This window comes from Ciconia boyciana, chromosome 24 (assembly GCF_034638445.1).
Source record: "Ciconia boyciana chromosome 24, ASM3463844v1, whole genome shotgun sequence".
NCBI classification, from domain to species: Eukaryota; Metazoa; Chordata; class Aves; order Ciconiiformes; family Ciconiidae; genus Ciconia; species Ciconia boyciana.
This window is the reverse complement of record NC_132957.1, coordinates 5,262,684-5,289,906: the sequence shown is the minus strand read 5'-3', so window position 1 is coordinate 5,289,906 and position 27,223 is coordinate 5,262,684. Positions and strand designations below refer to the sequence as shown.

Sequence of the window (27,223 nt, the reverse complement as noted above, 5' to 3'; positions counted from 1 at the left end):
CAGCTCCGGCCCGGCAGGAATGCGTGCTGCTGCGTACGGGCAGTCTGGAGCCACGCTTCCTCTGCGTGCCTGGAATAGCTGGGATTTTTCAGTGTCTGACCCAAAATGCCAAGCTGGGAAGGGCAGCAGTGGGATGAGCAGCGGGACGAGCAGCGGGACGGGCAGCGGGATGGGCAGTGGGACGGGCAGTGGGACAGGCAGCGGGACAGGCAGCAGGACGGGCAGTGGGACGGGCAGTGGGACAGGCAGCGGGACAGGCAGCAGGACGGGCAGTGGGACGGGCAGTGGGACAGGCAGTGGGACAGGCAGCAGGACGGGCAGCGAGCGGGCAGCCCTGCCTGCAAACCACCTGCCTGGCTCTGCCGGACGCTGCTGCCGAAGGTCCGAGCCGTGGTCCTTGGGCTGAGCCCCGTCACCCTGCACAGGGGATGCCCGGCTGCACGGCTGGGTCTCGGGGGACGGGCGCTGATCTTAGGGGTGTGCAGGGCGGCGGAGGGAGGCGAAGGCACGTCTGCGGACGGCGGGGCCCGGGGAGCCGCAGGGGAGCAGAGGGGACGTGGTTTCCCCCCAGATCTCTGCCCGACAGCAGCTCGGGGAGACGTGGCCTGGCTGGAGTCACCGGCACCATCTCCAGTGGGGACGGTGCCAGTCCCGTCCCCTCCCGCAGCCGGAGGTCCCGTGTCGGTGCCCCACGGCCGGGTGGGGATGAGCAGAGCTGCAGCGGCGAGGGGGGACCCTGCACCCACCATTTCACAGATGCTCAAACTCCCCCAAATTCACTTAAAACGCAGGGAGGTGGCGGGGAGGCTGGGAGCTGCTCCCACCTTCCTGGAAACCCGCTCCAAAGCAAACCCGCCCGGTGCTGGGCCCGGCAGCACACGAAAGCTGCCGGACCCTCCTGCCGGCGTGGAGCCGCGGGCTCCGGCACTGGGTATGGCTGGTGGCACAGAGCTGGGAGCGCGGCTAAAAATAACCCGCCCTCCTTCGCGGGGCTATTTTTAGCTTCTCTGCAGCTATAATTATCTGCCCTTGGCGTCAGGGCCGGGGAAGCTGCTGGCACCGCGGGCCGGGGCTGCGGGGACATGACTGGGGTGGCCCTGTGGACGGACGCGGCTCCCACCGGTCCCACCAGGGCTTGGCACCGGCGTGTGCCCGCAGAAGCGTCCGGGTGGCACCGGGGTGCACCGGGGTGGAGGCGTCACCGCAGCCGGGCACCCCCCCCCCCCCAGCACCACACGGCCCCGGGAACATCCCACCGTCCCCGGGGACCCACGCAAGGGAGAGCCCTGCTCCGACCGCAGGGATGCGGGGGCTTGGGGCCACCCGCGCCCTACCCCGGGGAATCCCTCTGTGTCCCCCCGGCCTCCACCGCCTGCCCCCGCCACGGCGGGGGATCCCAGGCTGTTCCTCTCCCCGGTGTGACGCGAGGGCAGCGGGACGCCCGCGACGCACTGGGACCACGACGGTGACGCCACGGGGCGGCTTCCTGCTCTGGCATCCGGCCCCCCGTGCACCATGACACAGGCCCTCATCCCACGGCAGGAAGGCAGTGGGGTGCAGCACGGGGGATCCAGCGGCCCATCGGCCACCAGGCACCACCTCGCCTTTGTGCCTCAGTTTCCCCACCTGCAGCACGGCCCCTCTCCGGAGGCTGGTTGTTGCCAGCCGGAGCTCGGGATGGGGGCGAGGTGCCAGAGGGGGTCCTGCGGGGTTGGGGTGGGCAGGGACGGGCAGCCCCAAGCCCGGGGGCTCCGTGGTATCTCCCCCTTGGTGGACGCGGGGGCGGCCAGGGACGGAGCCCGGGGACGGGGCCAGCCCCGCTGCCTGCTGCCAGCAGCCACCCAGACCAGACTCATAAATCAGCAGCTGCGGCCTCCCCAGCGCGTCGGGCTCAGACAAGAGCAGGATCCGGCCCGGCCCTGTCTGGCCGCAGCCGCTGCAGAGCCAGGGAGGGGCTCGGGGGGTGTGTGTGTGTGTCCCCCATTTTGCATGTGTGCTCCCCCCCCATCTGAAACACCCCCCCCCATGCCTGAGCCCCCCCTCCTTGCATGCACATGTGCACGCATGCATGCACGCATGTAAAAACCCCCCCAATCTACGCTTGGGGTGCGCGGGGTCCCGGTGGCCCGGGGGCGCGGATGCGCCCCCGGGCCACCGGGACCCCGCGCACCCCATGCACCCACAAACGCGCACGCAGCCGCTTCCCCTCCTCTTCCGCTCTGCCCAGCATTCCCAAACCAGGGAGGGGGGACACACGAGGGGACACACACACGGATCCACCCCCCCCCCACCTTGGCATCAACCCCAACCCCACCGGGGCCAGGGGTCGGCCATTTCCCGTGGAAACTGGGCAGAAAAGTACCGGCCGGCTTCAGGCGTGTCCCCGAGCCGCTGCGGTGCTCACACGTGTTGGAGCACACGCGTGTGGGTGCCGTGTGCCTGCAGGCGTGTGTGCACACGCGTGTGGTTTGTTTTTTGGTTTTTTTTTTGCTTGCACGCATCTGTGCCAGGCTCTGGGGTGGGGGCACAGCCATCGCACTCGGGGTGCATGCCCAGCACCCATCCTGCACACCCAGGCTGGATGTGCCCCCCACTGCCTGCCCCCAGCGTCTAATTATCACCCAGGGTCTAATTATTGCTAATGCTTCCGGCATCGGGCTGGCCCTGGCCGGCTCCTCGCACCGCTGGCACACTGGTACCTTGTGCCGGGGAAAGGTGTGTGGCCGCTGGCCCCGCTCCAGGGCCCCGCCACGGCGGCGATGCCAGGGGGCCACGGTGGGGATGCCAGTGGCCAGGCTGGCAGGGATGCTGGGGGTCACGGTGGCAGGGGGCCACGGCTCTCCCCAGCCAAGCCAAACCAGCCCAGGACCACGTTCCCAGCCCCGGGACCCCTCTCCCCGATGTCCCCTCGCCCCGGTGCTGGCAGGGTGCCGGGGCAGGGGGTCCGGCCATATGTGGCCCCGTGGGTGCTGAATCAGGGCCCCCCCCTCCAGACCCCGCAGCCGCCCTCGGTGTCTGGGCCGGCTCTGGCCGGGTGGAAATTGCGGCTCAGCGTCCAGCCGGGATCCCCATCGCCCCCGCAGCCGGCTGGGACCGCGGTGACTCAGGCCGGCCCGGGGACACCGCGGCTTGGGGGGGCCGGGGAGCCCGGGGAGCCCTGCCAGGGGCTGCGAGGCGGGGAGCTGTGGCTACACAGGGAGGGGGTCCCATTGCCCCCCACTGACTGCAGGGTCCCATTGCCCCCCTCTGTCTGGGGTGGGGGGTCCCTGGGGGGCCTGGGGCAGCATTGGGGGATCTGGGGGGGGTCTGAGGGTTCCTGGGCAGTGCGGTGGGTCCTCTCCTGCCTGCGACCCACTGCAGGATCAGGCCCCTGGGGTGCAACGCGCTGCCGTCTGGGGGGCCCAGGGGATCTCTGTGTCCGGGGGGGGGGCAGGGGCAATGTGGGGGTGTGGCACGCGTGTGCGTGTGTGTGCATGCGTGTGCGTGATCCAGCGCACGTGTGGGCGGTTCCATGTGTGCTCCCGGGTGGGCTGCGGTTGGGGCTGCACCGTGGGTGTCCTGCCCGGGCGGGGTGGGGGGTGCTGGGGGGGTGCAGGGCGCGGTGGGGCCGGCTGTGCGCTGGGGGGGGGCTGCAGGGAGGGTCTGGGGGGGCACCAGGGACCATCACCCGTCCCACCCCCCCGGGGCCGTGACGCAGCCTGGCCTGACACACTCATCACACGGGTGGCTGCGCGGCACAGGCATGGCCCTCCCCGGTGACACCGGGGGCAGGAATGGTGGCGCTGGTGCCGGGCCGGGGTCACCGGGGCCTCATGATCAGCTGCCTCATCAGTGAAATGAGTTTCGGGGAGCCCCAGCCTGCCCTCCGGCCCTTTTCCTCCCACCTCTCCCTGGGTGCTCCCGGGGACCAACACCGATGGGTGCCCCCAAGCCAGCACTGCCCAGGCTGTGCCATGCCACGCTGTGCCGTGCCGTGCCGTGCCGTGCCCCGTGCCAGCAGCCTGGAGGCACAGGGTGAGCTGCAGCCGTGTCCCTCGCTGCTGCCCCCGGGCTCACCCAGAGCACCCCACGCTATTCCCCACCAAGGATGCACAAGGCGGGGGTCCCCATCGCCCCCCCAAACCTCCCGCCTCTGGAGCCAGACTCAGGCTCTCGCTTTCCCGAGTTGCGCTGTGGGAGGGGTGACCCGGCCCTTCCACAGATGGGGAAACTGAGGCACAGGAGGATCGCGCTGCCAGGAACGCGGTCAGGTGAGGAAGGCTCAGGCTGTGACTCACCCCACGGCCCCACAGCTTCCCAGGGCGCTGCTGTCCCTCTGTGTCTCCCCCCCCGCCGTGTCCCCCCTTTTGGTGGGTGCAGCCTGGGGGACCTGGTGGCTGGAAGCAGAACCCACCCTCCCCACTGGGCTGGCTCGTGTGCCCCCCCCCGGGGGCTGGGGCCCCATCCTGCCCCCACTGAACCAGCCCCATTGACATCCCCCCCTTCCCCCCCACCCCCCACCCCAGCCCCCTGGCTCCGAGCTGAGACCTGCCAGCTCATCGCAGGCATGGCCAGGCAGACCCAGTGGGCTGGGATGGGTGGGCCTTTGCCGTGTCCCCCTCCACCGCTGCAGGGTGGGGGCTGTAGTTTGGGGTACCCAGCCCTGTGCACGGGGGGGGATCACCCCTCACCGAGGCCCTGCCTGGTCCCATGGGACCCCCAGGCTGCATCAGGGGCACCTACTCCCACAGCCCTGGGGATGGGGACAGCCCCCCCCAGCTCCAGCCTGCGATGCTGCGGGTGGGATGGGGCTGGGACAGGTCCCCGGCTGCCTCGGTGGCCTCAGCAGGGGCTGTCACCCCCCCAACACACACACTGTCCCTCCGTGCCTCAGTTTCCCCCCTGCAGTCAAAGCCCAAAGGGAGGGCGCAGGGCACATCCCCAAGGCGTGTGGCACCCTGGGATGGCCACTGTGTCCCCAGCCAGATGGGACAGTCACTGTGTCCCCAGGCAGGACGGACACCGTGTCCCAGCTGGGCAGGGTTGCCATCCCGGCCCTGCCGCAGCAGCCTGGTGCCGGCTGTGGGGCTGGCACAGAGCCCGGCCCTCGGCTGGTCCCCTCAACCCCGGAGGGACGGGGTGTCCTCGACCACATGGCTGGGCCAGGACAGAGCCAGGACTGTCACCGGTGCACACGGCGTGGTGCCTGGGGATGTCACGTGTGCATGCGTGTGTGTACATGCATGTGCATGCGTGTGTGCGCGCGTGTGAACCGGGTCGGGCGCAGCAGGGGTGCGTGGGTGAGCTCAGGTCGGGGCCTGCTCCGTCGTGCCGATGCCGGGATGCTCGGAGCGGGGCTGGCAGCTCCGGTGCGGCCCCAGGCCCTGGCACGCACACACGTGTGCACGCACATATATATACACACATATATGCACACTCTTGCGCCCAGGCAGGTGGCTCCTGCCCTGAGGAGGAGACCTGCCTGCGGAGGGGGGACCCCGCAGCCCCCCATACCAGGATGGGGGGGGGCAGAGGGAGGGCAGCCGCCGCACCCACAGGTCCCTGCCTCAGTTTCCCCGGCGGGGACGGGGCTGCCCCAGCCCAAGGGCCTTGGGGCTTTGCCATCCCACTCCCCGTGTCCCCAGCTGCAGGCACCCCCGTGGAGGAGGGGTGTGTGGTCTGTGGGAACAGAACCCGGGGGGGATTCCCGCACCGCAGTGGCAAGACTGGCTGGGGGTGGGGGGTGTGGGTGTTTCCTGGCCCCAGCAGGGCCCAGCCCACGGGTGGGCAGGCAGTCCCAGTTCCCACGGCCAGGGAGCCAGAGGCAGCTGTGGTTTGGGGGGGGGGCCCACCGGGGGGGGGGCTATGCTGGGTGTTGTGCCTCAGTTTCCCACAGAGCTCAGAGCCACGCATGGGGGTCCCAGCCCCGGGGTGTTTTTTGTGGACAGAGGCTTTTTTGGAGAAGAGGGGGGGGGGGTGTTCTCCTTCCCCAGGCAGCGGGGGGGGGGGGGGGGGATGGCCCAGCCCTGCACACGCTGCATGTGCTCAGCTGTGGAGCCCTGCGAGAAGGTGGGGGGGCCCCCCCACCCCGAAACCTGCCCGGGAGCGGCTGATCCCGCTCCCCGTGGGAACAGTTCCGACAGAGCAGAGGAAGGCCAACACCTGTGACTTTAGAGATTTTATTGCAAATAAATTTTTTTCTTAAATCAGTATAAGAATAGACTCTGGAATAGATTCAGATCAGGGTCTCCAAGCAGCTTGAGTGCAAAAACTGACACTGGTGTTGCAAGTCCATCAATGCAGACGATAATTTATCCCTTGGAAAAAAGCAGTTTGTTTGCAAAAATCCGTCCCTCTGCAGTCCTCGCCTCCCTCGAGTCACAGATGCCAAAAAGAAAACAAAACCGTCTCCATCTCCTCCCCGTGCTCCGCAGCGCCCGTCCGTCCCGGGGCTCCTCGGCACAGTCCCACGGTCCCCACGGCCAAGCACAACTCCTCGGCACGGCTCTGGCATGCTCCGGCCAGCGTCCCACCGGGCTGCCGGCACGGCCCGGCCACGGCTCGCCTCCTTCCCATGCCCACCGGTATGGCCGGGCTGCTCCTTTCTCCTCTTCAGTTAAAAAGAAAAATAAAATCGGTGGGTGTTTGGGTTCGTGTTTTTTAACTGGCCGTTTCGCCTTCCTTTTCCTGCCGTTTTAATATTTTTTTTCCCCTCCTCCTTCAGGTACAGAGCCGGGCAGCAGCCGGGGCCGGCTCAGCGCTCCTGCAGACAGACGTACGGCACCCACTGGTTTTTGTCGCGGCTCTCGGCGCAGTAACTGGCCACCTCCGCCAACCCTTGGCTCTTCCAGGCATCCGTGTGCGGGTTCTGGAGAGCAGAAGCATGAGGTTAGTGCCACCATCGCCCCGACACGTGGCCCTGAGTCCGTCCCCCCACCCCTTGCCCCATGCTCGGCACGGTGCCCGGCGTGAATCACGGGGCCGCCGGTGCACGGTTGTGCATCACCGTCCCACTCACCGTGACTAAGAGGCAGTGGAGGTCGCGGGGCTCGGCACCTGGCTCGGGCTCGCCCAGGATGGCGGCCAAGCGCTGCATGCCCGAGACGCGCAGGATGTGGATGTCGTTGTCGCAACAGAAGGCCTGGATGAGGGTGAAGTGGATCTGCAGGGCGATGTCCCCTTCGTCCTCCTCATCGGTGGCCAGCAGGCACAGCACCACGCTGTCGGGGTCCCTGTGGGCGCACGTGGCGTTAGAGGGGGGGGGACATGACACCAGACCAGCTTTGGATGGCGCAACTCCCCACCCCGGAGCTGTCACCCCCTGTCACCGGGGCCACCTCCCTGTCTGCAGGGAAGGGATGGGGGACAGACCCCCCCACAGCACTGGGGCTGCTCCAGGCACCCCCCGCACAAACCCTTTGGAAAGGGCCAGCCCTGCGCTGACTCCTCTCCTGGATTGCCCCCCCACCATGCAAACTATCGTCATGTCGTCGTCGTCCCCCCCCGGGACAGACACCCACCCCACCAGCCTTTGTCCCAGCCCTGCGTCCCCGGACCCACCCTCCCTGCACCCACCCTGCTCGGATCCCCCGCACCCCGAAATACTCACACGTTCATGAGCTTGGCGGACTCGTAGACCCCCACCGTCAGCCGGTCCTGCCGCTGCGCCGCCACCAGCACCCGCTCCACCGCCTCGCTCACCGCCTGCATCCTACGGAGGGGGGGACACAAGAGCCGGTGAGCATCGGCGGCGACAACGACAGACCCCCCTCTCCCTCGGTCTTCCCCCCCCCCCCCATCCCCGGGGCCGCCGCGCTACTTACTTGCTGCTATCGCAAGGCACCAGCTCTTCCAGGGTCATGGTGCAATTGTAATCCGGGGCGGGGGCCCAGGGGCCGCAGGCTCCGCGGGAAGGAAGGCAAATCCCAAGAGCAATAATCCCAAGAGTGGCGGCGGTGCTGTCGCGGTGCTGTCGCGGTGCTGTCGCGGTGCTCGCTCTCTCCCGTCGCTGCTGCAGCGCGATCGCTCTGAGCTGCCGCCGCGCCCGGCGCCGCCTTTTATAGCCTCCCGCTGAGGGGCGGGGCTTCGCGCGGCGCCCCCGCTTCGTCCATTGGCTGATCCGGCACAAAGCGACGGGCGGGCGCCGCGGGGATTGGCCGCCGCCGGCGGGTCCCACGTGGGGATGAGGCGGTGCGGGGGGGCGCGTGCGGGGAAACCCCCGCCCAGAAACTGCCCCGCCCCCCCCCGGGGCCGTGCGGGGACCGGGAGCGGCAGCGGGGGTCGGTGCCTGCACCGGGGGCTGCAAGGGGAGGGGTCTGTCCCTGCACCGGGGGGTCTGTCCGTGCAGCGGGGGTCGGTCCCTGCACCGGGGGCTGCAAGGGGAAGGGTCTGTCCGTGGACCCGGGGCTGCACCGGGGGTCTGTCCGTGCACCGGGGGTCGGTCCCTGCACCGGGGTCGGTCCGTGGACTTGGGGGTCGGTGTCTGCACCGGGATCTGCACCGGGGGTCGGTCCGTGCACCGGGGGCTGCAAGGGGAGGGTCTGTCCGTGCACCGGGGGGTCGGTTCGTGCACCGGGGTCTGTCCGTGTACCGGGGGTCGGTCCCCGAACCGGGGTTTGCACCGGGGGTCTGTCCGTGGACCGGGCGTCTACCCGTGCACCGGGGTCTGCACCGGGGGTCGGTCCGTGGACCGGCGGGTCTGTACGTGCACAGGGGTCTCCAAGAGGAGGGGTCTGTCCCTGCACCGGCATCTGCACCGGCATCTGCACCGGGGGTCTGTCCGTGCACGGGGGTCTGTCCGTGGACCGGGGATCTGTCCGTGCACCGGAGTCTGCAACGGGGGTCTGCCCATGGACCGGGGATCGGCCCATGGACCGAGGGGTCTGTCCGTGCACCGGGGTCTGCACCGGGGAGTCAGTCCGCGCACGGGGGTCTGTCCGTGGACCGGGGGGGGTCTGTCCGTGCACCGGGGTCTGCACCGGGGGGGAGGCAATTCGTGCAGCGGGGCGCGGGGGAGGCTCGGTCCGGGCACCGGGACTTGTAGCGGGGGGGTCGGTGCGCTCAAAGCCGGGGGAAACGGGGACACGCGCTGGGACCTCCGTGCGGCGGGGCCGGGCCGGGCGGCGGGGCCGGGGCGGGCGGCGGCTGCCACCTGCCGGGACGCCCTTGCACGCCCGGCGTGCGGCTCTCCCGGCCGCCCGCGCTCACGCCGCCCACCCACGGTGCCGTCGCCCGCCCCACGCGTGGACACCGGCGCTTCGCACGTTGTGTGTCCCCTCGGTCGCCCCGTCTCGGTCCCTGGATCCCGCTGCGGCGGGGCCGGACCGGTGCTGGGGTGAAGCGGGACGGTGCGCGTCCCCGGGGCCGTGGGGTCCGAGGGGGCATCCACGCTCTGGGCCCGCTGTGCCTCAGTTTCCCCCTGGCCGTGTCCCCGTGACCCACGCCCCCGTGTCCCCACGCTGCTATGCGCCCGCCAGGGGCCCTGCCCGCGGCCGTGCTGGCACCGTGTGCGTGTCCCCACTGTCCCCTGTACCCCCCCGGTCCCGCCCGTGTCCCCGCGCCGCTGAGCACCGCCGCAACTCGTTGCACCGGTGACCGCGCTCCCGTCTCGCACACCGCCCCCCAGCAGGGGGCAGAAGAGGCAGAGGCGGCGCTCTGCCCTCCCTCTCGCTTCCCCGTTCGCACTGCCCTCTGGGAAATGTAGTCGCGGCACGCCCCGCCCGCCCCGCGGGGCCGAGGACTACATTACCCAGAGGGCGCCGCGCGGGCGCCGGGGCGGGGCCGGGGAGCCACGCGCGGGCGCGGGGCCATGGCCGAGAGCGGCCCGAGGCTACGGGTGGGCACCGGGACGGGACCGGGGGTCGGACCGGCGGGGGACCGGGCTGGGCGAGCTGAGAGGCAGCTAGAGTGGGGCTGGGGGCGACCGGGCTGGGCTGGGGGCCACTAAACCGGGGCCGGACCGGGGCTGGGGGCGACCATACCGGCACCGAACCGGGCTGGGGGCGACCGGACCGCGCTGGGAGCCACCAAACTGGGACCGGACCGGGACTGCGGGCGAGCATACCGGCACCGGACCGGGCTGGGGGCGACCGGACCGCGCTGGGGGCTATCAAACCGGGACCCGACCGGGTCTGGGGGCGACGGGACCGGGGCTGGAGGGTCTGGACTAGCCCGGGTCGGGGGGGGCCGGACCGGCGGCGGGAGGGGATCTCGGTGCCGCGGTCCAGCCGGTGTCCGGACGGGACCGGGGTGCTCCGCGGGTGCCCGTGGCCCCGTCCCGCTCCGTGACGCCGCCTTTGCTGCTCGCAGGGTCCCGACCGCGCCGGCCCCGACGCGGGGCTCCCCCCCCCGGCGGGGGGCCCGACCTCGGGGAAGGCGGCGATCCCGGGGGCTGCCCCGGTCCGCCCCCCCCGCACCGCCCTCCCCCGGGAGGCTCCGGGCGAGGGGTCGGACGGCGACTCCGAGACCCCCACCTCGAGCGTGACCCCCAGCGAGGAGGAGGAGGAGGAGGAAGGCCACCAGGTGAGCGAGCAATGTCCCCAAGCCCCGTGGGATTTGGGGTCCACGATGTCCCCCCGTGACCCCACTGCCTGCCCCCCCAATCTCCCCGCAGTGGAGGGTGGGCGATGCCTGCAGCACCGCGTGGGCGGGGGACGGGCTGCTGTACCCCGCTCGGCTGCGGGCGCTGAACCCCGATGCCGGCACCTGCCTGGTGGAGTTCGACGGCTACGGCAACACCGAAGAGCGGGCGCTGGCCGATCTCCTGCCCCCCTGCCCCGGGGCTTGGGGGGCGAGTGACACCCCGGGGGCCGAGGGTCCCCGCGCAGAGCCCCGCCGGCGCAGCACCCCTTCGTCGTGCGAGATGCCCCCGGGCACGAGGAGGAGGAAGGGTGAGCGGGCGCCCTGCTCCCTCCAGCCACCCGAGGTGAGTGCCCGCCATCCCCCCGGGCTTTGGGGCACCCCTCGCCCCCCCCTCGTCTCTCCCTAATGGGCTGGGGGTGCTGCTGGCAGGCGATGCCCCCGCCGTGGCCCCCAGCCTCGCTGCGTGCCATGCGGGAGGAAGAGGAGGAGGAGGACGCCTTGGCCGCGATGCTGATGGCCTGGTACATGAGCGGGTACCACACCGGCTTCTACGTGGTATGGCGGGGTGCGAGGGGTGAATGGGATGGGTGGGGGGGAGGAGCAGGTCCCCCTCATGACCCCCCCGTTCCTCTGTGCCCCAGGGCCTCCGGGAAGGCCGGGCGGAGGCTGCCGAGCCCCCCCCGAGGCCGCACTGCAGGCAGAAGAAGCCCCCGCGCACCTAGGAAGGCAGGTGGGTTTAGGGGTGCTCTGGTGCCGGGACCCCCCCTCCCCATGCTCCCCGGCAGGGGTCCCTGCTCTCACGTCACCGCCTTGCTGGGGGGGGGGAGACACGAGGGGACCCCACAGGGATGCTGGCAGGGCCGGGGGACCCCATGGGGACATGGGGGGACTTGGTGTGGCACACAGGGATGAGGGGGGTGGGATACCCCATCGCCCCTTCCCCACCGCTCACCCGTGTCCGCTCCCCTCCAGCTGGATCCATCCCCCTGCGCCGTGCCGGAGGGGCAGCCGTGGGGCAGTGCCATGCTCCCGCTCCCCCTCGCTTGCGGAGGGGCCTGCCCCCCGCCCCGGGGGGGTCCTGGCTGCGGGGATGGTGGCAGCAGCCTTCCTCCACCCCGGCTGGCTCTGCATCAGAGCCCTGGCTGGGGGGGGGGGGGCTGCAGCACCCCTTCTGTCCCCCCCTCTCTCCCCCCCCACTGTCCCCTCCTTTGGAATAAATCTGTTTGCGAGACCCCTGTGCCAACCTGTCTGCGCCATCCCCGGGGGGACCCTCGGCTCTGCCAGCGCCGGCGGGTGGGATGCGCCGGAATGAGCCGTGTCGCAGCCGTGTTTGCTCAGGGAATTGGCAGCGGCCTCTGCCTCGCTGCCGGGCCGGGCTGGGCAGGGGGGGCTCAGCCCCGGCGCGGGGGCTCTGCGTCCGCCGGCTCTCAGGCTGCTCCGGCTGGACGTGGCACTGACGCAGGTCCCGCCGGCTCAGGGCACGCGTGTCCCAGGGGACGCATCTCCTGGGGACGTGTCCTCCCGCGTCCGGCTTGATGACAGCAGCAAGGTTCGGGGTGGGGGACACGCACCCGCTCCCCGTCTGCGTCAGCGGGTGTTTGCCCACGCCGGTGACCCTCGGTGAGCAGCGGAGACGGATATAAAGCCGGCTGAGCCGGGCGCATCCGTGAGCATCCAGGGACGCATCTGGCACCGGGAGCATGGAGAGCGCCTGGCTCTGCCTGCTCTGCCTGGCCGGCTCCAGCCTCGTCCTGCCGGCCACCGCGGAGCTCCAGCCGGCTGAGAGCCTGCCCGGGCAGATCCAGGAGGAGACGGAGCTGGTAAGGAGCCGGGGGGACGGGGCCACCAGCAGCCCCCGCGCGGCTCTGGGGCACCTCGGGGTGCTCCTGCTCCCACTGCCCCGGTTTAGGGGCCGATCAGTTGTGTTACGGCTGATCTGCGATACAGCGCGTGTTTACGACATAGAGGCAAGAGGGAACCGTGCTATACGAGTCGATGAAGCGGATTGACTGCAGTCACGGGGTGGAGTGCGATGGATGCACTCGACCTCTTAACCAAACTAGCAATAGTTTGGTACCGGCTTCAAAGGAGGTAAAGGTCTGAGCTGTGGCCGGGCCAAGAACTCCGGTTCCGATCCGTTCTCGGAGAACCCACAAAGAAGCCGAGTGGCACGGAGAGCATCGATGCCTATGAGCTTGGAGCACCCACCGTGCGATCGAGACGTGAATAGCGGGGTGGCTTTTCCAAGACTTGTTTATCGAGGAGCAAAGAAAGTTGTGGGTACAAGGAGCCTCAAGCGTAGCTTTCCTATCGTATGGAATCTGACTACGAGCCAACCACTTTGTCTGTAAATACGACAGCCTAAGGGAGCCTTCTTTGAGCTCTCCCGGTCATAGATGACCGGGGTAACAGATGGAAGGATTCTGAGGGGAAAAGGGGGGTGCAAAGTGCCCTGCCAACCTAAAACAGGGCCCTGGGGCATAGGGGATGTCTCGCGAGAGCTCGGCAAAGGGAGCAGAGGAGTCCCGAGGGGGTCGGAGAGACCAAAGAAGCCTCAGAGATGACCATGAGGAACTCCGAAGGGGAATTCAACCAAGTACAGATGTCGTCAGGGGGCCGGGGCTGAATGAAGGCATCCTAGGTGGCAGAGAGTAAGATAGGAGCGCTCTGAAGTGCACGAAAAAAAAGTCAAAAGGGAGCGAAAGTGCTACGAGAGCTTTGTGGAGCGCAAGAAAGGGCTCAGATGACATTTTATAGAGAGTAGAGGAATTAGGAGTGGGTGTCTGCTGGCATCGCCCAGCCGGGCTGCCAGCACTGAGGAGTTACGCTATAGGCAAGTAGGAGAAATCTCTGGATCACGAGCCCTGGTCCTTACGGGAGATTTTGACTTCCCAGCCATCGGAACAGCTGGGAATACCAGTCTGCTGTGAGGAGCAGGTCTGGGGAACTCCTCAGGTTTGCAGGAGAGAACTTCTTGTCACAAGTACTGAGGGAGCCAGCTAGGAAAGATGCCCTCCTGGACTTGCGGGTTGTGAATGGAGAAGGACTCGTGGGAGATGGGATGGTCTTGGCCACGGTGCCCGTGGAATGGTTGAGTTTCAACTTGTCAGTGTAAGGAGGAAAAAGGAGAGCAGAGTTGCTGCCCTGGACGTTGAGAGAGCAAACGTTTCGCTCTTCAGGGAGGTCCTTAGTGCAGTCCCCTGGGAATCTGCCGTTGAGGGCTGCGGAGTCGGCGAGTGCTGGTGAGTCTTTAAGAAGCGCCTTGGAGAAGCTGCGGAGCAGGCATTTCCCCACGTTGGAAGTGAAGGGAACGGGGCAGAAGGCCGGCTTGGGTGAGCAGAGAAGTCCTCGCGGAGCTCCAGAGGAAAAAGGAATTGCACGATCTCTGGAAGCAGGGTGAGGCTTTGCAGGAAGATGACAGAGCTGTGGTTCAGACGTGCAGGGAGAAGACACGAAAGGCCAAAGCTCAGTGAGAGCTGCAAGTGGCCGGTGCTGTGTCAGAGGACAAGCAGGGCTTTTTGACTTACGTTCATAGCAAGAGGAGGTCTAAAGCAAACACTGGAGCCATCCTTGTTGCAGATGGTCACCTGACTGATAGGGATGGAGAATACCGATGGAGATGTTCAACATTTTGATCCCTGATGTGGATGCAGGAGTTGCAAGCTCCCCATTAGCCGGGATCAGCCGGAAGGGGCAGGGTAAGAAAAGAAGGTTTGGAGACCCAGTGAGGGCCTTGGAGTCTCCGGAGGGCATCTAGGCAAACTAGAGATGAGTGGGCGAGAGAGGAACTGAACGGGGACGCCCTCGATGGCAGAGAGAGGTGTAAAGGAGCGCTGCGTGGCAAAGAAAGATGGGAGGCTCTGGCGGAACAAGAAAGGTGGAAAGGGAGATAACGTGCTACAAGGTGCTGTGGAGAAGGAGGAAGGTCTCAGGAGGCATCGTGACTGTGAGGAGAGGGGTGTTGAGGGGGGCTGGGGGACAAAAGAAGGCTTGGGACAACAAGGAGGAACTCGGGTGATCATCTGAGCAGAGTATGGATGGTCTCGGGTGGCCAGGGACTGAAGACAGGAATCCTAGATAGGGTAGAGGAAGAAATGAGTGCTCTACAGCTCAAACCGCTACAAGATGGATGTGGAGCCCAAGGAAGGTCTGGGGAGGTATCGTGACTGGGAGAGAAAATGTGGAAGGGAGCCAGAGAGACAGAAAAATTATTGGGGCCACGACGATTCAATCCAGCGGGGATCTGAACTGAGTAAACATCATCAAAGGGCCAGGGAACGACTAGAGGCATGGCTAGGGGGAAGAGAGGACAGAATGCCTGGGCTGCGTCACAGATAGGGACTCAAGAAGTCTCCTGAGGGAACAAGAGGGGTGCAAGGTCCGGTACAAAGCTCAGAGTGTGCTAAGGGCAGCCTCGAAGGCTTCGATGGCATCGTGACAGCATTAGAGGGGGCCTGAATGGGCCAGAGAGAGCAGAGCAGGCTCAGGGAGACACGGAGGAAGTCTGGAGGGGATTTGAACAGAGTAGAGACAAACTGGCGATGCCTGGCAGATGATGCTGGCAAACTGGCAATGGAGCCCTACACATACAAGCCTTAACACCTTTGAGATTCATTCTGCTCAGCTAGCACTCTAGCTGCCTCTCCCGGCTCCGGTCATCCCCTCGGCACCTACAAAACACTACAGAAATTACTGTCCTCGCCCGCTGCCGACAGCTACTCCATCCAAGATGACCGTACAACCTTTGCCTCAACGGCCTAGGCATATCAACAGAGTAGCCATAGACTCTTGTTCGCTCTTCCTCCTACCCCTGAGCTCCAGGCAGGGCGGCTCCAAGCCAAACGCACGCATGCACAGACCGACACTACATGGAACGCTACAAACAACACGCCTCAAAGACGAGAGAAAACTCTCGGCCAGAAGAATGAGACCCAGAAGGCAAGAAGACCTGTGGGGCCGTGACGGTGACGTGAGGAGGCTCTATGGCAACCCCAGAAAAAAAGAGTAGACCGTCACGGCCCGTGACAAGAAGTTACTCTCAAAACTGAGACGACGTCTGCGCAGGAAGCCCGGCTTCAAGACCGAAGAACTTGAGGATGCGGGGAAGAAATCCCAGTCTGTGAAAATAGACGGCTAGAGAGCAGACCTGCTCACGCAGCCAGGAACACTGCTGCAAGAAGAGGACTGTCGGGGGAAACTTCCAAGACGCGAGACCGATTCACGCTTTAAGTTTGTAATGCAAGAAAAGAAGCGCCAATTGCCGCTGTGCCAATGGCGATCAAGACCCTAGGGGTGGCACCCGAGGCATGTGCCGTCCTCCTTGAGCGCAAAGAAGGACGTCGAGACCCGAGGAAGGTGTAAGACACAGGAGACAGACCACAGCAAACCAGGGAACAACAGGCACAGGCTGGAACTGCCCTGCCCGGCACACGCCAGCGTCATGCTGAAGAGTAACCCGCTCCCTTTCCCTGCCCAAAGGGGACGGTTCCTGGACAGCCCTTTACAACCCCCCATCTTTACAACCCCTTCATGCAATTGCCAGCCTTGTCCCCTTGCCCCCTGCCCAGCACCGGTGCCTCCACTTAGCTTTCAGAGGGCCGGGAGTCTGAATGCATCCTTGACAAGAAAAACATATCAGCTAGCTGATAGTTCCTCTTCATCATCTGCAAAAAAAAGCCTGATCTTCATCATCAGCACAGCCCTGGCTGTGCTGGGGTGTCCCCAAGTTGCTGGGGAGGGGGGGACCGAGACCTCACCACGGGTTTTCTGTCGCTGCTCTTGGGCACTCGGAGGGTTCCTCGCAGCAGCTCTCCCAGGGGCACCAGGACGTCCGGCAGCACATGGGAATTTGCAGCTTTTCCCCGCTTTTCCCTCCCGTCCTGCCCCGAGGGGCTGCTCTGGCTCAGGGGCGGTGGGGGGAGATGCCGAGCGGGCGGTGGGTGCCGGGGCGGGGATGCAGGGCTGCGCCCAGGGGGTGGGATGCACTCCGAGCTCCCCTGATCCTGCCACAGCCCTGATTCCCCTCTGGCAGGGACCGACCCAGAGCCAGGCACAGGGGGTCTGGAGCAGCGGTTGCACCCCAGGGTGCAACCTGTGGGGATGGGTGCTGCTCGTGGGTGGGACGGGATCCGGCACCGCTGTCCTAGGGGGCTTGGGGTGACATGGATCCGGAGCCCCTGGGCATCGTGCGGGATTCGGGTGACACGGTGCTGTCTGCGGCAGGTCGAGGCGCTGCAGGAGGTGCTGGAGAGGCTGGGGAGCAGGGAGCTGCCGGCGGTGGAGAAGAGGCTGAGCTGGGTGCCCTCGGTATGGCTGGGCTGGGGGGTGGTGGGGACCCAGCCCTGGGTGCTCGGGGGGCCAAACCCCGTGGCCAGCACCGGAGCTAGACCCTTTGGGTGCTGGTCGTGGGGGTCCAGCCCTGAGGGCGGCCGGGCTGGCCGAGCCCTAGGGCTAATGGATGCCGTCCCGCAGTGTGAGCCCGGGGAGCCGTGTGCGGTGCGGAAGGGGGCACGCATCGGGAAGCTCTGCAGCTGCCCCCGCGGCACAGCCTGCAACTTGTTCATCCTCAAGTGCTCCTAAGGGACTGGGGACATCGGGGACATCAGGGATGCTGCAGCCCGCCGGGATGCTGCTGGCCCAGGCTGTGCCACGTGCAGTGGAGGAGGAACTGTGGGCCCCCAGCCCCTTCCCCACACCGGGACACGCTCCTGCTCTCCATCTTTGGGTGCCCTGGACAGGGGGGTGCAGTCTCCCAGGCCAAGGCCAAATTAAATGACTTGGATTCACGCCTCCTGCCTGCTTTTTGAGGGATTCTGGTGCTGGCACCCCTCTGCCGCTGGCTCTGGGCTGGGCACGGGTCCTGGGGTACCGGGCAAGGTGGGCAGGGGTGGGTCCCATCCTGCTGTGGGTCTGCGCCTGAGGCTGGGGTGGGATGCGTGGAGGGGGGACGCTGCCGGGGCGGGTTGAGGGCCGAGGGCTGGGTCCGGGGGGGCTTTTGTGGTCACAGCACCGGTTATTCCTGATCCGCTGGAGGCTGATGGGTGGAGCAGTTTGGGACTGGAGGCCGAGGGGATGTGAGGGGGCTACAGGGCCCGGTCCAGCCCCGTCCTGCTCCGTAGCGCATCGCACTCCCCCAGCTCTGCATTGCACTGCACAGCCCCGTCCCCACGCTGCCTGCCATCACTGCATCGCCCTGCCCTGCCCTGCCCGGGAGGCCGGACCCCACCCCCGCGACCCCACCCTGCCATTGCCCCTTTAAGACCTCCCCACCCGCCACCGCTCCCTCCCTTCCCTTTCCCCGCCGCCATCTCCCATTGGCTGGCGGTGACATCAGTGGGCGGGGCTAGGCGGCGGTGACGCAGCGGGGGCGTGGCCCGGCGCGGCGCGGCGCGGCGGGCGGGGGGCGCCGAAGATGGCGGCGGCGGCGGCGCGGGCCGCGGGGGCTGCGGAGGGCGCGGGCCGGGCGGCGGCGGTTCCGGTTCCTCCTCCCGGCCCCGCCGCGGGGCCGCGCCGCTACTCGCTGCTGGCCATCGTGGGCGGCGGCTGTCACCGGCCCGGCCTGCTGGCCGCCGCGCTGCAGCAGCTGGAGCGAGGTGAGCCCGCGGCTGCCGGGGCGGCGCCGGCCGCGGTGGTCCCGGTGCTGCCCCGGTGCGGGCCCGCGGGCCTGGCCCTCCCCCGCGCATGATGCTCTGCCCCTCTCCTGCCCCGCGCCCCCCCGGATCATCCGCCCCCCCCCCCCGCCCCCCGGAGCTACCCCGGGGTCTGACCATCCCCTCCCCACCCCCACCCCGCCCCGGTCCCCGGGGTCTGCCCCCTCCAGCCCCGCACCCCGGGGTCTGCCCCTCCGCGGGCCCTCCCGGTCCGCCCCTCCTGCCCCAGGTCTCCAGGATCTGAACCCCAAGCTCTGCTTCCTCCCCAGCCCCAGCCCCCAGCATCTGCCCCTCTCCTGCCCCAGACCCCCAGGATCTGGGTCCCCAGGGTCTGTCCCCTCTCCTGCCCCAGACCCCCAGGATCTGGCCCCCGGGTCCCTGGGATCTGCTCCCCTCCTGCCCCAGACCCTCAGGATCTGCCCCCCTAAGTGCTGCTCGCCCCTCCTGTCCCTGCCCCCTGGGACCTCCCCCCCCCCCCCCCAGCTGGGGGATCTGTCCCCTCTTCCCCTGGGGTCTGTGTCCAGGCTCTGGGGCTGCGGGTGGGCCCCTGCGACCTGTCCCCTCCCCTTGTCACCACCTGGGACCTTGCCCCATGCAGTTTCGGGGGCCAGATGCTGGGCTGGGGGGGGAGGGATGCTGGGCTGAGCCGGGGGGGGGGGGGGCCGTGCTGCAGGGACCCTCCTCAGCCCCTGCTCCCATCTCCCGCTCCCGGCCCTTCCTGAGCTGTGGCCAGAGCTGGGGGGGTCTCAGGCCATGGCATCGGAGCACCCCTACGCTGGAGCAGGTCCCCCAAATCCTGGGGGACACACGTGTTGCCAGGAGTGCCCTATCGTCCCCCTCCTCGTGGGACCAGCACCCTGTGAGGGCAGAACCAAACCCCGCGGGCCCCAAGTAGCAAAACCGCCCGAAAACGGCCCCAGCCCTCGCCCGGCGCCTTGTGCAAAATTTGTGCAACCCCCCACGGCCTCCTTGCGCCGAGGCCCAACCGTCTTACGCCATCGCCCGCCGGTTTGCCGGGCCGTTAGTGGGGAGCGGTTGGTGGCCACGCTGGTGTGGCCACGCTGGTCTGCCACCACGGTGGGGGGCTGGCAGCCCCCCGCGAATCCCCCTGTGAGGTCCTGAAGGGGTTGTGGGTGTTTTGGGGCTGCGCCTTGGGGTTCCTGACCCTGCTCTGGGAGCACCCGCACCGGTGCCGGCACGAGCACCGTGCGTGCCGAATCCTCCGGCACCGTTCATTCCTTTAATTGCCGGCTTTGAAGAGGTGCCGGCAAGGTGCGCCCATGGCCCCGGGGGCCGGGGTTTTGGGTTGGCAGAGCCAGTGCCGCCGTGAGTCACCGCGCAAGGTGCTCGCCGCCGGGCAGCCGGTCGGTGCATCGGCCTCGTGCTGGGGTCTGGCTGGGCTTGGGGACCCGCTGGGGTCACCCCAAAAGCCACCGGCCTGGCAGGGCTGTGTCTTAGGGCGAGGTAGGAGGGAGGACCAGGGGGGACGTCGGGGGGGGACGGGGACGGTCCCCACCGTGCTGCTGGTTGCATAAACTGCTGCCACGTGGGTGCTGCGGTGTGGGGGCACGGTGCCAGTGGGTGCTAATGGGGCTGAGCCCTCCGCCCCTCCCCGTTTTTGTCCCCCCGTCTCCAAAGGAATCCGCTCCTGGGACATCGACCTCTCCTCCTGCAACCTGGACGAGCAGCTGAAGCTCTTCGTGTCCCGTCACTCGGCCACTTTCTCCAGCATCGTGAAAGGTAAAAAAGGGGACCCCCCCCAGCGGTGTTTAATTAGTGGGGTGTGGGAAACCGCCCCCCAATCCAGCCAGGGGGGTGGGGGGGAGGGGAGGGCCGGTGCCCACCTCGGCTGTTGCGGCAACAGTCGTTGCTTTGTGGCCCCCCCACGGCCAAGCCCCGTGATCCCCCACGTGAGAAACCACTTCCTGCGCCCATCCCGGGGCGGGATGCGATTTCCCGTGGAAAAAAGGGAAAGGAGAAGATGGAGCCAGGAATGCTGGGGCCGCTCCGGTGCCTGTTCCCCGCCGTGTCCCCTTGTCACGCCGGTGGGTCACCCCCTGGCGGGGGGGGGGGGGCCGTGAGAGGTGATGGGGTCTCCAGTGGGTGTTTGCAGCCCTGAGACCTCCCTGGGAGCACCCAGGGCTTGCCGCGGTGCTCGGGGGGACAGGAGGGGGTCCCCCAGCCTGTCCCCCCCCCCTCTTTCCTCCCCTCCCTGCAGCAGGAAGGGCGCGGGAAACGTGTCCTTCGGCTCAGCGGATCCGCTGGCCCCCGCAGTGTCCGGGAGCGGGATGGTGGCTGTCCCTCTTCCGTGGGGGAAGTGGGCAGGCACCGGCCCTGCTGCCGTGTCCACCCCCGCCATCCCGTCCCCACAGGACGAGGCCAAACTGGGGTGCAGCCCCATCGTTTTGGGGAGGGTGGGCGTCAGCTCTCACTCTCCGCAGGTCAGCGGACCCTCCACCACCGGGGAGATGTGCTGGAGACCCTGGTGCTGCTCAACCCTTCCGACAAGTCCCTGTGCGATGAGGTGAGCCGGCGGGGGGGGCCGGGGGACACGGCCGCGGCCCCTTCAGAGCCGCTGGCAGGCGGGTGCCGTGGGACGGAGCCTGGTGGCATCCTCCCGTCCCCTCTTGTCCTCACGTCCCCTCCGTCCTCAGCTGCGAAACCTCATCACGGACGTGTCGCAGCACAAGCTGCTGGTGTTTGCCGGGCCCTGCGTGGAGGAGACGGGGGAGCTGATGCTGCAGACGGGCTGCTTCTCCCTGCGGGACTTCATCCAGATCTTCACGGACAAGGAGGTGCGGTGCCAGGGAGGGGAGCTCGGCTGGGGGACCCCCAGGGAGGAGCTGCCGGCTCCCAGGCCTGGCTGCCGGTTTGCGGGGGGGGGGGGGCCGTGGGCTGGCGCTGCCGGGGCGACTGTCTGCTCACGTTCTCCAGCGGCTCGGTGGGGAGCCGGGCACGGCGACGGCGGCGCGAGCGGGAAGCCGGCCCAGCCGTCTGCTCCGCAGGCAGCCGCGCTGCCTCTCCTGCCGGCACGTCCCTCCCACCGTGGGGCTGGGGAAGGGGCAGTGGGGCTGGCGGGGGCAGGGGGGGGCGACGATCGGCCTCATCCTGGTCCTGAGCTGTGGCTGGGGGTGGGTGTGAATGGCGACCGGCCCCCCCGGGCATCATGCTGGCAGCTGGCACCGAGTACGAGGAGTAGGACGGGGCTGCGGGAGCCCCTGTGCTTGCCGAGGGAGGGGGGCTGAGGCGGGGCACCCCCCGGGCTGCCGCATCTCTGGCCCTGGGTGCCCCGTCCTGCCCGAAGCTCCGGCTGTCCCCGTCCCCTCGCAGGTAGGGGAGATCCTGAGCTCCGCGGACCCCTCGGCCAAGGCCAGGCTGACCATCAGCTGCCCCAACTTTGGGGAGTGGAGGGACTCGGGCTTGGACCATCACAACCTCCAGGACTTTATCGAGCTGCGCTACAACCCGGGCTGCATCCTGCCGGAGATGGAGGGGCTGGAGGAGTTCATGGAGTACCTCTCAGAGTCGCTGGAGCCCCAGTCCCCCTTTGACCTCCTCGAGCCCCCCACCATGGTCGGCTTCCTCAAGCTCTCCAAGCCCTGCTGCTATATCTTCCCGGGCGGGAGAGGGGACTCGGCTTTCTTTGCCGTCAATGGCTTCAACGTCCTGGTCAACGGAGGCTCCAATCCCAAGTCATCCTTCTGGAAGCTGGTCCGGCACCTGGACCGCATCGACTCCATCCTGGTGACGCACGTGGGCACGGACAGCCTGCCCGGCGTCAACAGCCTGCTGCAGAGGAAGCTGGCCGAGCTGGAGGAGGATCCGTCCCAGGGCTCGCAGGGCAACGGGGACTGGGCAAAGAACCTCATCTCCCCGGAGCTGGGTGTCGTCTTCCTCAACGCCTCCGAGAAGCTGAAGGACATCGAGGGTAACTCCCGGGTGCTGAAGAGCTGCGACGAGGCTGCCCTGACCCTGCACTACCTGGAGAAGTTGGGCATCCGTCCCAACCCGCTGGCCCGGGACAGCGGACCTCGTGCAGAGCCCACCGTCCTCTTCCAGAAGATGGGAGTGGGCCGGTTGGACATGTACATCCTGAACCCTGTGAAGGGCACCAAGGAGCTGGAGTTTCTCCTGCAGCAGTGGTCAGGCAACAGCTACCCCAAGGAGCAGGACTTGCCCCTGCAGTGCCTGACCTCCGTCTGCGCCCTGCTCGTCTGGCACCCCGTCAGCCCCTCCGAGAAGATCATCCGGGTCCTCTTCCCCGGCTGCACCCCCCAGGGCCGCATCCTGGAGGGGCTGGAGAAGGTGAAGCACTTGGAGTTCCTCAAGCATCCTGTGGTCACCAAGAATGATTTGAAGGCGCCGCTGGCATCCCAACCTGAGAAGCTGCTCAAGCAGAGGAGGGCAGAGAGCAAGGAGAGCCTGAAGTCGGCTTCCAAGCTCAGCTTGGTGGATGCTGGGGCACCGGTGCCGAAGGAGAAGGCTCCGAAGGTGGAAAGGAAGGAGGTGAAGGCAGGGAGCAAGGAGAAGCCAAAATCCCTGGGGGAGACGGCCAGAGCGGGGTCAGAAGAGGAGAAAGCCAAGGATGCTCGAGCCAAGCTGGACTCTTCGATGGAGAAGCTGAAGGCGGACACAAAGCCGAAGCTGAGCAAGGAGAAAGCGGTGCCCAAGAAGGAGCCCGTCCCCCGGAAAGAGGAGAAGAAGCCGCCGAAGAAGGACGAGGGGGCCGAGGCGAAGGGGGAGGCCAAGAAGGAGGTGAAGGTGGTGAAGAAGGAGGTGAAGGCTGAGACGCTGCGGAAGGACGCAAAGGAGGGCAAGGCAGAGGCCAAGGCTCCTGCCAAGACCCCGGCCCGGAAAACACCGGTCCCGGAGACCCGCAAACCCCTGGCCAAGGCTGGCAGCATCAAGAAACCCCCCCTCAAGAAGGAGCTGGAGAAGCCCAAGGCCAAAGCCCCCCGGGAGGCAGGCGGCAGGAAGGAGCCGGGAACGTTGGACGGCTCCAAGTCCTCCTCCCCCGAGGACATGCTGCCGGAGGCCGAGCGGGGCCGAGGGGCCGCCTCGCCGGGCGCTAGCGGGAGGAGGAGGAAGGAGGAATCGACGGATGAAGGCATCACCACGGCCGAGAGCGAGCTGGAGCCCTCGCCGCTGGAGAACGGGGGGGCCGGGGGGCCAGCGGGACCGGGGGACTCATCCTGCCTGGAGAACGGCCTGGAGGACCCCGACAGCCCCCAGCGTTTCCGCTACCTGGAGAGCAGCCCTTTGAGAGCCATCTGCCCCCCCTCGCCCCTGGCCAAGACCCCCAAGAGTGACCGCAGCGTCAACTTCGACCTGACGCCCACCGGGATGCTCAACCACGGCCCGGAGGGTGGTGAGGACGCCTGCGGCAGCTCCGAGGAGAAGACCCTGGAGATGATGTCTCCGGCCAGCTCGGGGCCGGCCAGCGCCGGGCACACTCCCTTCCACCAGTCGCCGGTGGATGACGGCACGGAGGAGCCGGGTGCCGGCACCAACCGGCAGCCCAACCCCTGGCCGCCGGTCGGAGGCAAAGCCTCGCAGGACGGCTCCGGCTCCTCGCAGGAGAAGCAGGCGGGCTGCCTCTCCCTCAGCCCCTTCAAGGACGATGTCCCCGACGTGTCCCCCACCATCACCACCCCCTCGCTGCCGGCCGAGGTGGGCTCCCCGCACTCCACCGAGGTGGACGAGTCGCTCTCGGTCTCCTTCGAGCAGGTGCTGCCACCCGTCAGTGAGTCCCCACCGGAGGAGGGCAGGCGGTCCCGGGGGACCGGGGGGACGCCAGAGCCGGAGGCCACCAAGGGCGGGTTGTCTCTGCCGCTGCGGCCGTGCCACCACCCGCCGCGGGCTGACGGTGACACGGTGCTGCGGCCCGACCGCCGCTCCGACTCGCCCCACGACGTGGACCTCTGCTTGGTGTCACCCTGCGAGTTCGAGCATCCCAAATCGGAGCGGTCGCCCTCGGCCGCCGCCAGCCCCCGGGAGCTGTCGGACAGCGACCCGTCGCAGGAGCTGGTGCAGCGCCGGGGCCGGCCCCGCCAGCCGGCAGGCGAGACGCCCCCCACCTCCGTCAGCGAGTCGCTGCCCACCCTCTCCGACTCTGACGTCCCTCCGGTCACCGAGGACTGCCCCTCCATCCTGGCCGACGGGCTGGAGTCGGACGAGGACTCGGAGCAGCCCACCCGCGGCATGGCCAGGGCCCGCGACCCGCTGCCGGCCCCCATGAAGGACCCCTGCCCCATCCCCGCCCAGCCCGGCATCTGCATGGTGGACCCTGAGGCACTGCCGGCCGAGCAGACCCGTGCCGGGAAGAAGGAGCCCCCCGGCAAGGTGAAGAGGACCCCGTCCCGCGTGGGCTCGGCACCCGCCGCCCCGAGGGCCGAACCCCCCCGGCACCCCACCTTGGCCCCCAAGGGCAGGGGCCCCACCAGCTCAGCCCGTGACACTGGGGACAAGGCCAGGCTGCCCCCCGGGGACAAGAAGGGCCCCTCCGGCGGGGACATCCGCACCCTAGGGACCACCCGCAGCGCTGGAGCCCGGCCGCCGGCGGGAGCTGGCAGGGCATCACCGGCAGGTACGGGGCTGGGGGGGGGACACGACGTGGGTGCTCCCGGCTCCGGTGTCCCTGTGCCCAAGCAGCTCGGAGGCACTGCTGGTGCCGTGCCGTGGGGTGGGGGTTTTGGGGGTTGCCGCTCACAGCTCCCGTACCCCGATCCTGGCAGGCACACGGGCTGCGGCCCCCCCAGGCCCCCCCGTCTACGTGGACCTGGCGTACCTACCCGGCTCCTGGAGCGCCCGGACGGTGGACGAGGAGTTTTTTCGGCGCATCCGTTCCCTCTGCTACGTGGTCAGCGGTGACGACCACCTGAAGGAGGGCGTCCTGCGGTCCCTCCTCGACGCCCTGCTCGCCGGCAAGCACCAGTGGGGCACCGACATCCAGGTGAGCCCCCCCCCCCGCCCCAGATACCCGGAGCGGTGGGATCAGCTCCCTCCCGGTGCGTGGGGGGGGTCACGGCGCGGTGACGCGGTGCGGTGGGTGTCTCCGCAGGTGACTTTGATCCCCACCTTCGACTCGCTGGTGATGCATGAGTGGTACCAGGAGACCCACGACCGGCAGCAGGAGCTGGGCATCACGGTGCTGGGCAGCAACAGCACCGTGGCCATGCAGGATGAGACCTTCCCCGCCTGCAAAGTGGAGTTCTGAGGCGGGGGGAGCCGTGGCGTGGGCTTCATCCCCCCCCTCCTCCTCTGTGAGCCCCCCCCCCCCCTCCCTCCATCCGCACCCAGTGACTTGGGGCTGCACCAGCCCCCGGCCACTGTGGCTCGGAGGGGAGGGGGGGGGGGGGGGTCTGCTGGGGGGAGATGGGGTTGTGTGTGTCCCCGTCCCCCCACCCAGAACTGGCAGGGGCTCCCCAGGGACCCCGAGCCCACAGCACCCACACGCTGCACCCTCACACGCCGTGTGGTTCCCGCATGCCCACGCCGGAGCCGTGCACTCCTCGCTCTGCACCCGCCACCGTCCCGGGGGTGGGGGGGTGAGGGACCAGCCGGGGACGGGGTGACCCTGCCTTTTGGGGGGCAGGATCCATCCCCCCCCCCCCATCCAGCAGCGGTGCTGAGCCGTTTCCTGGTGGGCAGCGAGCCCCAGCTGTGCTCGACTTAACAGGGTAAATTTTTGTTGTTTGCTGTTCCTACCCCCTCCTTGGACAAGCCACTACTGCCACCCCCCCCCCAGTACCTGCAGCCCCCGTGGGGCAGCCCCACGGGCTGTGTCTCCACCACCGGCTCCCCCTGGGCATGGCCACCAAGAGTCACGTTCAGCAGCCAAGGGGGGGGGGGTTTCCTCTCCGCCGGGCTGAGACCTGGCAACTCGCTGCACTGATGGCTCTTCCCTCCCTGACGGCAGGGGCTGTGGGGCCTGACCCTGCACCCCGGCTGTGGGGGGGGGTTAGGGGGGGCAGCTCCCCCCCCCATCCACCCCCAAGCCCTCGAGTTGCTGGAAGGCTATTAAGAAACCAAATGTCACGTGCAATTTTTAAGGGGTTTTGTGAGCGGAGAGCAAAGGGGGGCTGGGCTTGGGGGGGGCAGGATCTGGCCCCCCCACCCCCCTCTCCCCCATCCCCCACTGGGGCAAACACTAACCCGTTTTATAGGAGGTTCCTCGCTGGCTCTTTTTGTAATGACTTTTTAAGAAAAAAGGAAAAAAGAAAACAAACAAACAAAAAAAGCGAAAACTGAACAGGTTATTTATCTCCGGCCCCCCCGGCCCCCCCCCAGCCTGGGCACCGGCTGGCGGCCGCGGGGGCTTTTACCTTGGATTGTATCGTCCTACGTGTTCGGGGAGGGGGGGACTGAATGTTTCACCTTTAGTGCTTTATATTTTTTTTTTTTTTTTTTTCTTAGCTGGAAGTTGGTTTGGAGGTTGGCGGGTGGTGGGGGGGCTGTGACCCCCCCCCCTCAGCCCCTGCCTGCGGATGCCGGCACGCTCCCCGTCTTGCACGCCACGTTCCCGTTTGGCAAATGTGTTGAAAACGAGCATTAAAGAGAGGATAGCTCCTGCCCTCTGCCTCCTGTGTTTGGGGGCTTGGGGGTCCCCCGGTCCTTGCGGGGGAGGGGAGGACGGGGGACAGGCTGGGTGCCACTCTGGGGTCCTGGGATGCTGCAGGGCGGTTTGTGGGTGCTGGGGGGGTGAAGGCTGGGTTGGGCTCAGCCCTGGGGTGTGCGGGGTGCTCTGGGGCCGCATCCTGCGGTGGGTAGAGGGGTTGGGGGGGGGGTCCGGGTTATCGCCCTGGGGGGGTCGGAGGGGGGCAGGGGCTGAGCGGGGCTGGTGCGGCAGCACGGCTGAGGATGGATGCGGGGTTGCCATGACGACTGCATCCCCATCCCCGCCGCCCCCGGCCCGCGGAGGAGGGGTCCTCGCTGCCGCGCTCTGCCCCCGCACGCTTGGCACGGGGAGGGGTCCTGGGGGGGGTGGGGGAGGGTTGGAGCCTCCTGGGTGCTGG

General features: G+C 68.0%; 4 protein-coding genes across 7 annotated transcripts; 3 read left to right on the top strand and 1 right to left on the bottom strand.

The window, feature by feature from the left end:
* Nucleotides 1-6,148: 6,148 nt before the first annotated feature.
* On the bottom strand, nucleotides 6,149-8,019 carry GADD45B (growth arrest and DNA damage inducible beta). The gene is made up of 4 exons (XM_072845726.1): nucleotides 7,803-8,019; nucleotides 7,589-7,690; nucleotides 6,998-7,211; nucleotides 6,149-6,847 (listed from the first exon to the last, which is right to left on the bottom strand). Exons 1-4 carry the CDS (start codon nucleotides 7,838-7,840, stop codon nucleotides 6,734-6,736), a joined length of 468 nt encoding a protein of 155 aa, XP_072701827.1. The 5' UTR covers nucleotides 7,841-8,019; the 3' UTR covers nucleotides 6,149-6,733.
* A 1,695-nt stretch (nucleotides 8,020-9,714) lies between these two features.
* LOC140643609 (uncharacterized) lies at nucleotides 9,715-12,168 on the top strand. Of its 3 annotated transcripts, none has more exons than XM_072845654.1 (6): nucleotides 9,715-9,814; nucleotides 10,288-10,500; nucleotides 10,592-10,903; nucleotides 10,990-11,115; nucleotides 11,202-11,290; nucleotides 12,038-12,168. In XM_072845654.1, exons 1-5 carry the CDS (start codon nucleotides 9,788-9,790, stop codon nucleotides 11,280-11,282), a joined length of 759 nt encoding a protein of 252 aa, XP_072701755.1. In that variant the 5' UTR covers nucleotides 9,715-9,787; the 3' UTR covers nucleotides 11,283-11,290; nucleotides 12,038-12,168. The 3 variants fall into 3 exon arrangements, with proteins under 3 accessions (XP_072701755.1, XP_072701754.1, XP_072701756.1); XM_072845653.1 differs by lacking the exon at nucleotides 12,038-12,168 and adding an exon at nucleotides 11,533-11,791; XM_072845655.1 differs by lacking the exons at nucleotides 10,990-11,115; nucleotides 12,038-12,168 and adding an exon at nucleotides 11,533-11,799.
* Nucleotides 12,169-12,245: 77 nt separating this feature from the next.
* LOC140643610 (cocaine- and amphetamine-regulated transcript protein-like) lies at nucleotides 12,246-17,346 on the top strand. The gene is made up of 3 exons (XM_072845656.1): nucleotides 12,246-12,380; nucleotides 16,783-16,866; nucleotides 17,032-17,346. The coding sequence occupies exons 1-3, from the start codon at nucleotides 12,261-12,263 to the stop codon at nucleotides 17,137-17,139; spliced, it is 312 nt and encodes a 103-aa protein (XP_072701757.1). The 5' UTR covers nucleotides 12,246-12,260; the 3' UTR covers nucleotides 17,140-17,346.
* Nucleotides 17,347-17,945: 599 nt separating this feature from the next.
* Nucleotides 17,946-26,780, top strand: MAP1S (microtubule associated protein 1S). Of its 2 annotated transcripts, XM_072845161.1 has the most exons (8): nucleotides 17,946-18,152; nucleotides 19,848-19,949; nucleotides 20,651-20,733; nucleotides 20,864-21,004; nucleotides 21,540-24,795; nucleotides 24,944-25,161; nucleotides 25,270-25,471; nucleotides 26,625-26,780. In XM_072845161.1, the coding sequence occupies exons 1-7, from the start codon at nucleotides 17,972-17,974 to the stop codon at nucleotides 25,423-25,425; spliced, it is 4,137 nt and encodes a 1,378-aa protein (XP_072701262.1). In that variant the 5' UTR covers nucleotides 17,946-17,971; the 3' UTR covers nucleotides 25,426-25,471; nucleotides 26,625-26,780. The 2 variants fall into 2 exon arrangements, with proteins under 2 accessions (XP_072701262.1, XP_072701261.1); XM_072845160.1 differs by having other exon boundaries at nucleotides 25,270-26,780.
* Nucleotides 26,781-27,223: the final 443 nt, after the last annotated feature.